Raw genomic sequence first — 15,185 nt, 5'->3', positions numbered from 1 at the left:
AATTCTTTTCCTCCTAGCATCATATTTGCAGACGCTGAATTAAGCGACAGTTTAGTTTTTGCTCCGGTTTAGTGCTGTCGCTCTCGAGTCTTATCCGAGGCTAATGGGGACTCAACCCGATCTAGTTAGCCGAGCACTGTCTCTGGATCAGTTCATGGCTAACGCTGTCTGCTGTCCGTTCCCAGACAGCGAGAGTTCCGTTTCGCAGCCAGCCAGGGAAGCCTCCAAGCAAGTGATGCAGTCACGGGTCCGGGTTGTATCGTTCGCACGAAAGAACGATGACTTCCTTTCGCTACGTAGACCGTTGGATCCTGTCATGCACGGATCAAAGCACTCCGAACTCCTGCATTCATACAACAGGTGCGCGATCTAACGGTGGATTCGCGAGAAGGAAGGTGAATCCTTCTTTCGCGCGAAAGATACAACTCTTGTCCTTCAGTCACCGTCTCCCTTACTCTTCCACTTCCCACAATCGACGCCCACAGGGTCGCTCCACACCGGGCGTCCTCGATTTTTAAGCCCCTGACGGGTCCCACCGCCAGCGCCCGCGCAACAAAACGCGGGACAAAACTGACGGCGGGGGGAGACGCCTCTCCCGCGAACGTGCAAAGAATAAACGACAAAGCCTCTGTCGATACTGCGGGCGTCGCCTCGCTCTCGCCTTCCCCATGCCTTAAATTGTATCTCCACCCGCTCGTTCTCTCTCTCTCATTCATGGAGCTTAGCTGGGTTTCTCCGCGCGCGCTCTCTCTACTTGTCTCCTCTTCAGCCGCCTCCTCTTCTCTATCTCCTTGTCCTTGTTCTTCTTCTTCCTCTTCTCCGAGCGTTGGCTTGGGATTCTGGTCCCGGGAGGGGAGGAAGGGGATCGGTCGGGCGAGGGTTAAGGCCTCGGCGGAGCGGAGCGAGGAAAGGATCGATGGCGGGAACGGCGGTGAGCACAGGCGGAGGGGGTTCGCCGGCGGACGTCCCGCGATGGAGGTCTCCACCTCAGCCTCGCCTTCCTCCTCGTCCACGACGACGACAAGCAGCACGACGGTCACCGATTGGAGCTTTGGGGGCGGGGATTCCGAGTTCCCCGTTTGGGAGAAGCTGGGAGCCATCGTAAGACTCAGCTACGGAATTGGTGAGTCTTATCTTAGCCCTTTTCTTTTAATTCTACTTCTGGAATCACTCAAGTTCGTGATTTGCTTCTAAAAAGTACATTAAACTAACTTCTAGAATCTTTAATTTTAATGGTTTCTACAAGCACATAAAAGTTTGATTTTTTAGGAATTTTGATATTATTTATGCCTGCAATCAGAGAATAATTTCCTCTAGTTCGAATCAGATGGCATTACAATTCAAAAAAAAAAAAAAAACTGATTTTTTTATTTTTTTTTGAAAAAAAATCAGGAATTTATGGGGCTATGGCGCTGGCGGGGAAGTTTATATGTTCGATCACAGGGGTGGATTGTACGGGAGGTTTCCATCCGTCGCTACAAGCTTTCGTGGAGGGGTTGGGTTATGCAGCTCCACCAATCATGGCTCTACTCTTCATCTTAGACGTATGCACGTTTTTGCTCTTCTCATATTTTCTCTGTTTTATTTGTTCTTTGGAATTGTTAATTTATGTTGCGAACTAATTGGAACTCTAACATGTTACTTTCTAAAACTGTAGACGTACAAGTAGGACCAGCTTTGATGTCCCCATCCTCTTTTTTCACCCGTTTGCTTAGTCTTTTATTTAAACAGTTCTCCAGATTAACTTATGCTACCTAATTTAGTAAGTATTCTTTTAACCGAATCCTATTCGTTGTCTCAAAATTGGGTTACTCCAATATGCTGGTTTTCGATGGCTTATTTTGAAATCCTATTCTCATTTGTTTTAAAACAGTAGTATAATTTTGTTTCTAAGAATGTTGGTTAAATTGCTTGCCCAACAAGAATTCATGAAACTTCAACCAAATAGTTTAGACCACTTATCAAAAAAAAAAAAAAAAAGAAGTAAAGACCGGGTTTGATGGTTATGTGCAGTACCTACCAAGGTTTTCTTCTCTGTCTTGACCTGTCTGCATAATCTTTCTTCTAATAGTTTCTTACACAAACTTATGCCACCTAATTTAGAAATTATTCCTATTAGTAGAGTTCTCCTCTAGTTCAAAATCCTTGATGGTTTTCAACCATGTGTTCCCATCAGTTATTCTGATCAAAGGAGACTAGGCCTAAGATGGAACTAAGGATTCTACTTAGCTACATCTCTAGTTTGTTGGAAAAATTCTTCTTATTCGGAAATGTCTCAATTCAATATTAATATTTAATTTTGATTATTTATTAAATAGTTTTCTATACAATATGAATAAAATAAAAATAAATTATAGATGTTATGTGGTTCAAGGCACGTTATGGAAGACATTTCTTTCAGAATAGCATTCATCTTATTCAAATGCAAACGGTTGATGGTGGTCTACTCCCAAGATATAAGAAACTGCTTCGCATTCTTCTTGAAATATACTTTGATGAAAGAGAATTAACGGCGAACCTTAACCAGCCAAATTTAGATGTAGTGAAAATCAGCAAACTAGATTGAAGAAATCTCTCTTTATTCTCTTTATATGGGCACGATCCTCTTTTCTCAAATGCTCAAAGGCACTATTTAAAGATGTGAAATTGTGAATGTGAATAGGTGATCAGGCATCCTTTCATGTTCCCAAGGCATTTTGACAATGCGAAAGCATCTGTTGGTGATGTCTTAGGAGAGAGAGAGAGGCGCATCTGTGGGATTTTAAAGAGGAGAGAAACAAACATAAAAATTAAATCTTATGTCCTTAAAAGACCAATTTATTTAGGCATCTAAAATAAGGATTTATATTTAAAGATTTTTTGGTTTAGTTTTATACCCAATATGGGACTATTTTTAAACATCAAAATTTTGAATTAGATATATTATTAAAAAACCAACATATTCTGCAATCACTTGCCCATCTGACAATCAGCAGTTTTAATCTAGGGCAATCAACAGGGCTTGCCAATGGTAAAGTTAAAATGATAGGATACTTCTACACGATGGGACCCATGGCTTCATATTCTTAGAATAACAATAGTTGTTCTACATGTCCTAACTGATTGACTGATGCAATCTCATGGCTTGCAATTGTATCTTAATGCCAAATTAGTAAAATATGCTGTATTTGGCTGAGAACTGAAATGTTAAGATGTAGAAACTAGAAAGGGAAAAATCATAGTGATGATGTGAACTGACAAGCTTTACACAGGATGAGGTGGTGAAGTACTCACCCCATGCTCGTGCCATTAGAGATGTGGAGGACGAGGAGCTTCGCAGCTTCTTCTATGGCATGTCACCATGGCAGGTATTTTCCAACATTTGCTTTTTACATGTATATTGTTCTGATATCCTCTAGTGATGAGTAACAGAATCTGGTACCTGTGGGCTTTTGCAGTTCATACTCATGGTTATTGCAAGCTCTGTGGGAGAGGAGCTTTTCTATCGTGTTGCTGTTCAGGTAAGGCCTCTGGGGAAATAACGTGGTCGATTTAAGACTATTGCTTCTCTTCTATCCCCCCAAAAGAAAAAGCCAGTTCTTCCTTTTTCACCATCTAAGGCCACAAATAGCATCAAAATGACCTTTCCTACACGCACATTAATAACACTATTTAAGTAATACTATTTTATTGAGTCATAATGAATGATATTAATAATCTAATTTAATTAACTTCACTTAACAATAACTTTAACAATATAATTTATTATTTATTTATTTTAAAAATAATGTTATATATATTTATATATAAAAAGTTGATAATAAATAATATTATTTATTCAATGTTTCGAAGGTGTACTTCTATGCTTTCTAGACATCAAAACAGTGAGACTCTACTTTTTTTGTTCTTTTGCTATTAAAAAAAGCAAAACTCCATTTTCACCAAAAGACATTTTCCAGAAAGTCATGACTTTTCACTTCGGCCATTTTCCTGCAACCAAACACTCTCTAAAAGCTCCATTTTCAGAAAGTGATCACTTTTCGCTTCAGCTATTTTCTTGCAACCAAACACCACCTAAAAAGAAAAATAGCTATCATGTCTACAGAAAAGAGGCAGGCTCTGGATACCGATCCTTTTTTTGGTCATAATTAATGGATGGAAGAAGGGATGATATGGAGCTAATTTCCAAGTCATTGGTGCTGTTTTATATGATCTCAACCATTTAGTCAAATCTAACACACTCCTATGGTAAAGAGTCGCACATATTTCCTCTTGAATCTATGGCCTCCCAAGTGAATGTTCCTGATGACAAAACCTATTCACATCTGACTACAAAATGTTTACCCCTAAAAGCGCCCTCTTTTTCCCCACATTCTCTTCTCATATCATCTTTCTTGTAATCCTATCTAATTCCTGCTAGGATACAGGGGGCATTGGCTGATATGTTCTTGGCGAGCACAGAATTCATGAAAGATGCACGTGGAATCGCATCTCTGGTAAGCACCAAGTTCATTGGCAATACCTGTAAAAACATCAGATCATTAATTCAGATGCGATTTCTGAACTAGATGCTTTCACAGTTCTAATGTTTCAAATCATTGTAGACTGGTATGCTGCCTCTCTTTGTCCCATTTGCTCAAGCATTTGCAGCTGTTATCACAGCCGCCCTTACAGGATCACTTTACTATGTTGCAACTGCTCCGGAAGGTATCTTTGCTTCCACTGACTCTTTACAAGCAACCACAGCTCCTGTCTCATCCTCTATATGTTTAATCATATCTCTGGTATTTTGCTGCAGAACCTACCTATGTGGTTGCACCAGTTTTACAGTCTTGTTCTGGCCGTGAAGACCTTAAGAAGATTTTTGCAGGTTAGCGACCTGAATACCCAATTGTTGTACATAGAATATGCATCCTAAATCACCTATTTTTAAACTAGTTGTCATAAATTGAAGAGTTCTGTGGGAAAATATACCTCATAAGAAATAGGTGGCTGTGTTTGCTGTCCTTTTGTGTGCATCAATTCTTAACATATTTTAGTATGCAATTGGCAAGGATGTATTTAGTATGTAATTAGAAAGGGTATAAGCTACATTTGTCAGGTGGTTAGCAAGTTCATTTACACTCAGGCCCCTAAACAAAGAGTTATTTGACTAAGAATTGGTGATAGCATAGTTTTCATGGATTTCACTAAAAAGAAGTTCCACATCCAAATGAATGTCTGTTTTCATCTGTAAACAACTAGGGTTCTATATATTCTGCTTTCCACTAGGAAGCTGAGTTGGCAATAATTACAACTTACACATGGCTTCGCCTTGCCTCACTTATCTGTGTTACTAAAGTGCTTTTGAATGCAATTCCTCATGAGCTGCATGGTGTCATTATTTTTTGTTCTTGGCATAGTGCCATTATTGATGGATGCAAATGGTTATGGTGAACAGACATAGGATAAGAAATAAAGAAGATGAACTTGGCAAATGATACTGAATCTCTGTGAATTTTTGTTATGCAGTCTGGCATGAAAAGAGACAAATGAAGAAGATATACTCTCCCCTTTTGGAAGGACTACTGGCTCTTTATCTTGGTGTTGAGTGGATTCAGGTATTCTAGCATCTCATCAACTGTCTTATTTTCACTTATCACTGCCAGAGTATGAAATAATAAACATACCTATCATCTTTTTGATGTTTATAGACGGATAATATTCTTGCTCCTATGATCACACATGGGATATACTCTGCTGTGGTACTGGGGCATGGACTTTGGAAAATTCATGACCACAGGCGTAGGCTGCGCCAAAGAATCCGGCAAGTATGGGTGGAAGCCAGGAATTCAAAGAAATCATAAACGAAGACGGATAATCATCAATGTTTGCAAGAAAGAAGGGGTGCTTTCACTTGAACTGACACGAGCCCAGGGCTAGAACTCTGCAGTGGAATGACTGCACATTATGTAACAAAGAGCGGATATCAAGAACAGCCTCTAATTTACAATTGTAAATATTTAATCACGTAAGCACATGTATAAAGGAGAGGTATTTTGTATACAGATACTGTATCAGATATAAAAGGGGGCTTGGTTCCATCTTAAGGCAAACTTATGTCTTTTAAATGCATCCAAAAAAAAAGGAAAAAAGCTCATGCCTTTTATGTGGTGTAAACCTTTTTCTCCCCAGCTTACAGATTTTACGTTCTCCATTCAAGAGAGTTGTTTCTAGTTGGCAAGTTCACCTGCTTCCCACTTGTTTACACCTTTCCTATGTCAGTTACTCTGCTATCTATCTCAGAAACAATAGATTGGTTAAGGGAGATGCTAGCTTGGTCTTAGAGGCTGAGATTTTTGGAAAAACCACTCTTCTTGCCCTTCCCACTTTTTCACAGCACAAGAATTGTGTTACGATAGAGGCTTGCCGACTATCGAATCGAACGAGGAACAGAACAGCCATCAACAAAAACCTTATTTATATTTTCCTCTCTGGTAGTGGCATTGAAGGAATCACAGCACACTGGGAGAGGATTCGGCACCTCTATAGCTGTCCTTCGGAAAAACATTACGAAGCGTAGATGCATTCCACGACCCACATACGAAATAAATTGATGTAATCCCCCTTTATTTTTTTTCCGGTGGTTTAGAACCTACTTGCACTAACGCCAATCCCACAAGATACACTGAGGCATCTTCAAACAACATATCTTGACACCTCACCAACAATAATCTACTAACAAACAAGAGATAATTCTGAAAGCTATCCTTTTTCACCCAGAAGTTCAAGTATCATGCTTTTATTTACTCCTGGTGCATTTTTGACTTGATCTGGACTGCACTAAAATATATAACCCCTATAAATTGATTCAATTTGTCTCTATAAGACATTTTTCAAGCTAGCAAAAGTTGACGGTTCTATTTCTCAGAAGAAAAAAAATCATGGTTGTCTTACTCTAATAAAACATCAGGCGATTTATCGAATTAGTACATTTGTTGATTAATTTCTTTATGGTGCTTCATACAATGTTTTCTTTTCTTGATGGGATCTTGAACTAGGACATGCTTTCAGCGAGAACTGTTGTCTGTACAGAATTCAGATGAAATGCAATATCATAAAAGTCTCGCCATATGCATGGTATAGAAGAAGGATTCAGCCTACATAATGAATAATCTGTTTATCATAAAACTTCACTATGACAAAAACGGTGTAACCTCGGAACATATCAGAAAATAAATCAAGTGGATCTGTCAGTTGCTATCCTCTTCCAATTGGGAGATGATGCTCACGAACACACGGAAACCTTGGCACATATCAGAAAATAGGCAGTATTCATTCCTTGCATGGTATGTAGCCATTATGCCTGCAGTAAGGGCACGGGGCATCGATCAATCTTATGATTATATAAGATTTAAATTAGTAAGAGTTACGGATATCAGGGAAAAAAAAATCTTGTTTGTCAGCAAAGATCGCCATGATGAACTCATAGACCATCAAAAAAGAATGTACAACAAAAATCTACTACAGGTTTTGAATATTTCTCATTCCATGAGCAATAGGTCAAGTGTTTTAGTTTTAGGTACCTGTGACAGTAGTCATAACTGTTGATTATCATAGTGTTTCCAAGTGCAAAGCTCAAATTGGCCTCATCTATTTTATTCTTTGATAAGAGCCTTTCCGATAAAGAAATCAAATGATGCAACCATAACATTGCTTAGGTTTCTTTTCAATAAATGGATGAAGCTACAAACTTCAACTCCATAAGCCAACCATCTCCTTTCTTCTTTCTACATCTGATCTAAGTGATATACCAGACTTCCTCAAAGCTCCATAATGATGCAAAAGCCAAGTAAAAATTAGCCAGTCCAAATGACCACTCCAGCAAAATGTCAATCATCAATAGGTCCAGCAAGGCTCTTCTTGCAACTCCCCACATTACATGGCTTTTCACCATGCGATGCAAAAACTTCGCTCTATCCAATTAAACAATTTCAGCACACACTGTACTATATGAATTTTATCTTACCAAATTTATTATCTTCAAGTCATTCTGCGAGTTTCTGATATGTTAAAACACAAACAAATTTGCCAACATGGTCTATGATGAAAATATTATGTTAGGAATTATAAAATGTGAATTTATATAAGCTAGCTTAATGAGCTAAAATATGACCATGTCAAAAGTTGGTAAGGTTTAAGGATCATAGCTTTAAGAAGTGATTGGCTAGGTTCGTATAAACATGACAGTTTCAAAGGTGATTACGGTCAAATATACAAGGGTGCTTTGTAATTAAAGGGTTTGGGTGCAGTTTGGCAGTTCTGATTTGGGAAGTACCTATAGTTTGGGCACCGAACAACATGCTCTCTTGGTGCTGTCTTACGTTGAACTGCAGTTTTTGGAGATTTTGGGAAGTGCCCACACTTTTGGATGGTTGGAAACAACACTGCATGACACGAGACTCCAAAAACAAAGTGTCATGCACTCCTGCACACGTTAGCTGGAAGTGCCAGCACCTTGACACTTTTATTTGGAGTGGCCTGTCAAAAAACACATTATTGAAATTGCCGACACTTGAAACATTTTATTATGTTACCTAGAAACAATACTAGTGTTTCCAAACTCTTCAGGTGCAGTGCCACACCAATTTGTTCTTATATTTATTGTCATAATGTGATGAACGTAAATACTTTTCAATTTAAAAGTCTCACAAAAAGTAAATGTACCCACTTCCTAGTATATTTCAACATATATATCTTTTATATACAGCAGTGTCCAGACTTGGGATTTTTGGAGGCTAAAGTACTGGATACTTGGCACCTGTGCCAAGCATCTAGGTCAGAAGTAATCACTTCTGCATATTCATATGTCCAATACTATTACGAACTAATGAATAGTCATCAGATTGAGTTTACAAGAGCCTTTTCAAGTTGAATTAGTTTATATCCTAACTTCAACAAGTCTCTTAGATTATCTTTAACTTAGATAAGCATTCTCAAAAGAAATCAAAAGAAGACTATTGACTAAACTTCCACCTAGAAGGTTAATAATAGCTCTAAGCCTCTAATTTCAACCAAATAATTCCTTTCCTACTCCAAACTCTTATCTTCATCACAGTTAAAATTGTTCCAGACTATACCAAACCTAAAAACCCAGTACTTATTTCTGATGGTGAACACATTCGTGAACACATTCCCAATAGTTCGAAGTTAATCGAAGATAGCGAACTTTGAGCAAGCACCACTGCCATATCATTCTGTCCCCCACCCCATTTCTTCTCTTTGCTTCTCTTTTCCTGCTTTGTTTTCTTCATTACTTCCCCCCCTCTTAAAAGGCACTACTTCAAGGCTTAAACATTTGGGTCTTCCACAATATAGTCAAATAACTTGCCCGTAAGAAACAAAGTCATTTGTTTTTAAGAAAACAACCAAATATCATCTAAACTTAAAACGAATTCCTGATAGTCAAAAATCCTATACAAACTTTGAAAAGAAAATCAATATCCACCAATCAAATTCATCTATTTGAACACTTTCACATCATCCAGAGTTGCTTAAGAACAATGAAGATCCACTGTTACCTTTGTTCAGACACTTAATTTAGGATGACATAATCCTAACTGCCTAAGATCCAACATCAAGAAGACAAACCTAATTATAAGTGTGCAAGTTGCAAGAAAGCCCGACTGCCACTTCTCTTAGCATTTCTTTGTCCACCTTTACCTACTTCACTTCCTTTGTTCATAGAATGCCTTCTTCCTTGACATGTACCAATTACACCTCAATTTCATATACATTCTGAAAGAACCCAAAGGCTAATAAAGACCCATTTGCGAAGGCGATTCAAGTAAAGCACCATTCGCGACCTCTCCTCTCGAGTTTCTCTGAAACATAGATGGCAACTCCATGCTAATCCCTGAGCTGGTACACATTATCATCACTTAAAATTTCTGTACAACTGTCCCCAAATTTCAGAGTGGGCTCACCCAGAAAGAACAGGAAAAGAGTAACTTGTCAACATAATTGCAATCAACTAAGAAGGAAATGTGACTCATGAAATAGTTTTAGAGCTGTCTGGTAGCAGTAAGGCTTCACATAAAGAAAAACAATTGTTATCATAAAAACTGGTTAACTAAAAAGATGCACTTACCATATCCAGAAGTTTGCACATCAAAACCCTCATCCTAGCATAATGAAAAGACAGTCAGGGTCAAAACATAAACAAGTATTCTGTAAGGCTATCAACTTCAAAAAGAAAAATATGAACCTGTAACTCTCGAATCAATGGCAAGCTTCCCGTGATCGAGTAGGGCTTCACATAGCCAACCACTTCCTCAGTTGCTTTACATAAGACATGAAAACCACGAGAATCAAGATTGCAAGCAACCCCAGACATCACAGCCTCGTCAAAAGTGATTGTAAGCCTAAAAGCATCAAGAAATTTAATTAGTCCGGTATGTTAAGAACCTCACACAAATAGAACCAGAGGTGTTAAATAATTCCTTTAAACTGACATTTGCTCCCAGAAACATTACTTGCTAGGCACACTTCCATCATGATTCATGAGGGTGAAATCATTACCAAAATCTCATAACAGGGACCAAAGTATGGTCTATGATATATTAACTGCAAGCATAACAAGAACCATACAAGCAAGTTCATTGTAGGGGAATCTTATTATCCCAAAAACTAAAAGAAAATGAAACTCTTCTTTCAGAACTTGTTAGGACAAAACCTTCTTTCAATAGATGTGTTAAGTTCGAATAGCATTCTCACCTTCCTCTCAGATTTTCATCTGGAAGTACATATTTTGATACTAGGCCACGTGAATCTAGCTTCTCTATGTTGGCATTTATATCATCTACATACTCCTGTAATTTCTTGACCACATCTGTTGTGCTGCAGCAACAAGAAAGGGAAATAAAATCCTTCAAGCCCTAGAAAGTCTCAAGATTGAAACAAGAAATATAAGATAATATGAGTCCAAAAAGGAAAATTATTAGAATATCAAGAGGGATAGACCCACCTATAGAAAGGAGTTAACCTGCAAAACAAAAGGAACACCGAGTCAGATTAAACCTCTCAACAAGTTAAGATTATAGATTTAAGAATTATGCGAAAGTAGCATGTACATATTACATATGCACAACAGAAATCACAACCACAACTTTTAAAAGAACATCATAAGCAACCGGTAGTGATGAAGCACCACCAGCAAAACTAAACTATAAAAGCCAGCTGCAGCATTTCAAGAGCCTGATCTCAAAGATAACAAGATAGCAAGCCAAAAAGGGAAAAAAACAATTAAATGCCAAAAAAAAATCTCCGGTTTCGCAGTTAAAACATGCCTGAGAAATATAACTAGATAAGTCTTTGTTAAATCCTTAGGTAGGTCTATTGCATTTAGCAAAAAACCCTAATGACCAAAGAGGTTATGCATTGGGTGCATTCAATATTTGCCCTTAATTAAGAAAATTTCAATTCAAATAAGTGCTATTATCACATGACACCAAGAATCTATATCTGATCAATTAATAATTTGATCAATAATGCCAACATATTTAAATAAAGATGGTGGAATATAGAGATACTTATACAGCTTGGTACAGCATACCAACTTCACTTTCGGAGTCAAGTTGGTTTTTATGTCATCTGTGAAATGCTAATTTGATTTTTAAAAAAGGCTGTTCTTAGAGATACCTTACATCCCCCGATATAGTACACTCAGCTGGAATCTGATTGACACCACCTCCAGGATCTGCAATGCACCATGTATCAGATGCATGGAGGATATTATCAAAAAACAGACTCGTTCTTCTCACTACAATCAGCTTTCAACTTCTAGCTAGCTATTACTTAAAGCACAAATAACATAGCATAGGATAATATAGGACTTACAACTCCACTGAGTTGGTTTCATTGTTGATGGTGTGGCAAAGCCATAAACCTCTTCCTTAGGATGTGGAGGGAAGTCTCTATAAAATCGTGACTGAATCTCTTTAAGTGCTTCCATGGCTAACTCCAGCGGGTTGATAGCCTGCAGTGTTGAGTGGGAAAGCTTTGTTCTTAAACTACGATACCTAAAAGACAAATTGTTCAAATACTCATTGAAACTTGACGTGAATGGAATTATGTATTCCATCATCTGCTAACTTTCCACATTGACCCATGTAATAAGATATAATTTTGAGTAGAACAATCTTATATATTTTCATGTCAATTAATTTTAAATCAATTAAGAAAGAAACCATTTGGACTGGACCATGCTTCCACATTTCAGCAAGAAACTAGAAATTCTGAGTAAAAAAGAGAAGGTTTGACATAAATTTCTTCCTGTCTATGGTTAATGACCCAAAAGCTATGTAAATAGAAAACAATTCATATCATGCAGAACATCTATATTTCGTAGTAGCAGCAACATTCTAATTAAACACATTTAATCGGAACAAAACCTTGTGGGCAAGACCGCTGTGGAAAAGCTTCCCTGTGGCTCGGAGCCTCCACGCTATCATTCCCCCAGTACCAATACACGGTTGCTTGTCAGCCGTATCAATCCAAAATCTATACAAATCCATGAAAAAAGCGCCCAACTTGGAACTTAGAGACACAAAAATCTCTGTTTTTTACAAATATACACTATAGATCACATGGGCCAATACTTACAAAGGTCCTGCCTTTAATTTATCGAGCAACCCGTCCTTGACCAGGGCATCGATGCCGATCCCCAGCACCGACGAGTTCTCCTCATTGGCGATGAACACCGCGACAACGGTGTTCTTAAGCTCCGGCCTGGTCTGCCCCAGCCGCCGCATCAGCTCCGTCACAAGCGCCACGTGCCCGAGGCAATCCGTCGTCCCCCGGCCCCGGAGCTTGTCCCCGTCCACGCTCAGCGAGAAGGGATCAAAGTCCTACACACATGTCATTCAACAAAAATAAAAAGGGTAAGAAAGATCGAAACTTGGAACAAGAATAGGGAATCAAAAACTAGAACAAGAATAGGGAAAGAAAGGCGGTCACCCAGTCGGTGGGGTTGGCGGTGACGACGTCCATGTGGCAGCCGACGAAGGAGAGGATTTTACCGGGGGCGGAGCCGGGGTACTCGACGATGACGTTGCCGCGGCCTTCGGCGTAGACGACATGGGAGACGATGAGAGGGCCGCCGCCGGTGGTGGTGCTGAGTGGGAGGAGGGCGTCGAGGACGTGGCGGGCGACGCGGTCCTCCTTGGGGATGAGGTCGGGGGGGTTGTTCTGGACGTGGCGGGCCTCGCCCACGATCTTGGTCAGGAGGGAGACGTACGAGTCCCGGTCGAGATCGGCCAGCACATCCTTCACGGAAGCCGCCATTGGATTTGGATTGGGTTTTTTCCGCGTGAGGGGAGAAGAGAGAATAAAGGGAACAATGGAGTGGAGATAGGATCGTCGAACCTAGTTCGGTTCCCTAGGAAAAGAAAGAGAGGAACAAACACGTGCATCTCACGATAAAATTTTATATAAAATATAAATACTTAAAGAATATTTGATTGAAAAAAAATAAAATTTTGAAATAAAAATAAAAATTTTTATTTTAATTATTTAATAAAAAAATTATTTTAATTTTAATTTTTAAATAAAATAAAAATGATTCAATCTATATGAAATTTAATTTTTATTTTTTTTTATAAATTTAAATTTAAATTTAAATTTTAATTTTAATTTCGATTCCGATCACGAATCAAATGTTTCAAAAAATTTGATCATTTCGATTTCAAAATATTTTAATTTTTATTTTCATTTTAATTTTGATTACGATCTAAATATCCTCCTAAATTTTTGGATCAGAATTGGCTTAAATTATAAAAAATTAATTTATAAAGGGACAGTGTCTGACAAAATTTTGAGGCATTAGGTAATCAAAATCGTGTCAGGTGGAAGCTAGCGTGCACTCTTTCCTGGGTCCAGGCTAAGCTAAGCCCATGTTGCAGCCCTTCCTTCAACTTGGCTAGGCTAAAGGAACAGGGTGCCAAGCTCCTCTTTGATGTCATAGTGCTTTTCATTTTTTTTATCCCCTTTGATGGATGGTTTGCTGGCGTTTTTATTTCTTTCTCCTCTCTTTAGCTGTGGCTATTGATTTGTGTGGGCATCTTGCTTTTGGTGACCTTTGTTCTTTTTTTTTTTTTTTTTTTTGGGTAAAAAAACAAAACCCAAGCTACATTAAAAGGAGAAGACTGTAAGTAACACATATATACCACTCCCGATTTGGGAAACAACCAAAAGAAGGGCATACAGAAATAGAAACAAAGTTAAAGCAGCACTAATACAAAGGTAAATACAAAATAAACAAACACAGAGAGAGATGTGAAGTGCCGAGAGTCCAGTGATCAAAGTATGTTGCCCTGTAGCTGAAACTGTAGTGAAGCTGAAACTGTAAGAAAAATAAGTTGGTCAACAATGTAAGTAAATGTATTGAAGCAACAAACTGAAGAAGCAGGGTCTGTAAATATAAAAGGATGATCCTTCAAGGAAACCACTGTAGGAGAATTCTGACAAATAAACATTTAAATAGTACTTTGTAACCATGAGAAAGTTGTAAGGTGACAGTCCTCCAGTGTGACAATGTAGAGCTTTAAACCCAACATAGGGGCGGTAGTTTAAGAAGATTCCTCCAGCTCAAACGCCAGAGACACCAAATATATGGGATATATATGCATTGCGTTGAGGAAGTATAAAGGATCATAACGAATAACCAGAACCTGCTTCACCTGAGTGAAATATGATATGTGATGAACAGAGCCAAGTTCCACAAAGGTAAACATGAAATAGCCGGATCCAGAAACTGCAATGTTGGGATAGAAGGCATTCCTGTGAAACCTTGGAAAAACTCCTAGCATCATTTGAGACCTCTGACTTGTAAACTAAACCTGGACAAGAATACTATAAAAACAGTAAACAGTAGCCGAAACATCACAGCAGCATGGAAAATGTGGGAAATAGAAGGTCTTTTTCTGAAATGGGTACACGCAGAGACTGCTGCTGTCGACAACCATGTTAATTCGAATGAGATTTATAGTGATAATCATCAGATGAACCTGCAACAAGTAATTAGGAACACCCAGAGAATAACTCCATAACTTTTGAAGTATGGTGGGGCTAACACTGAGGAAGATACTGGCCCAATAGATCATCACAATACGCACAACAGAATCAGCTCCCAATACAAAAGCAGCATCACAGCAAAACGATACATCAGG

General features: G+C 38.5%; 2 protein-coding genes across 3 annotated transcripts; one reads left to right on the top strand and one right to left on the bottom strand.

The window, feature by feature from the left end:
* The first annotated feature begins 619 nt into the window (after positions 1-619).
* LOC105053868 (uncharacterized) lies at positions 620-6,074 on the top strand. Its single transcript, XM_010935184.4, has 9 exons — positions 620-1,123; positions 1,393-1,544; positions 3,252-3,347; positions 3,438-3,500; positions 4,407-4,475; positions 4,584-4,686; positions 4,778-4,849; positions 5,491-5,579; positions 5,673-6,074. Exons 1-9 carry the CDS (start codon positions 715-717, stop codon positions 5,823-5,825), a joined length of 1,206 nt encoding a protein of 401 aa, XP_010933486.1. The 5' UTR covers positions 620-714; the 3' UTR covers positions 5,826-6,074.
* Positions 6,075-7,061: 987 nt separating this feature from the next.
* Positions 7,062-13,399, bottom strand: LOC105053869 (acetylornithine deacetylase). Of its 2 annotated transcripts, none has more exons than XM_010935186.4 (10): positions 12,976-13,396; positions 12,622-12,866; positions 12,411-12,519; positions 11,857-11,995; positions 11,659-11,716; positions 10,985-11,002; positions 10,735-10,857; positions 10,226-10,382; positions 10,109-10,142; positions 7,062-7,324 (listed from the first exon to the last, which is right to left on the bottom strand). In XM_010935186.4, exons 1-10 carry the CDS (start codon positions 13,300-13,302, stop codon positions 7,212-7,214), a joined length of 1,323 nt encoding a protein of 440 aa, XP_010933488.1. In that variant the 5' UTR covers positions 13,303-13,396; the 3' UTR covers positions 7,062-7,211. The 2 variants fall into 2 exon arrangements, with proteins under 2 accessions (XP_010933488.1, XP_010933487.1); XM_010935185.4 differs by lacking the exon at positions 7,062-7,324 and adding an exon at positions 9,529-9,879 and having other exon boundaries at positions 12,976-13,399.
* Between the last annotated feature and the right edge of the window lie 1,786 nt (positions 13,400-15,185).

The sequence above is a fragment of the Elaeis guineensis genome, chromosome 11 (assembly GCF_000442705.2).
Source record: "Elaeis guineensis isolate ETL-2024a chromosome 11, EG11, whole genome shotgun sequence".
Lineage (NCBI taxonomy): Eukaryota > Viridiplantae > Streptophyta > Magnoliopsida > Arecales > Arecaceae > Elaeis > Elaeis guineensis.
Note: the sequence above shows the minus strand (reverse complement) of the source record. Positions and strands in the feature narration are given on the sequence as shown.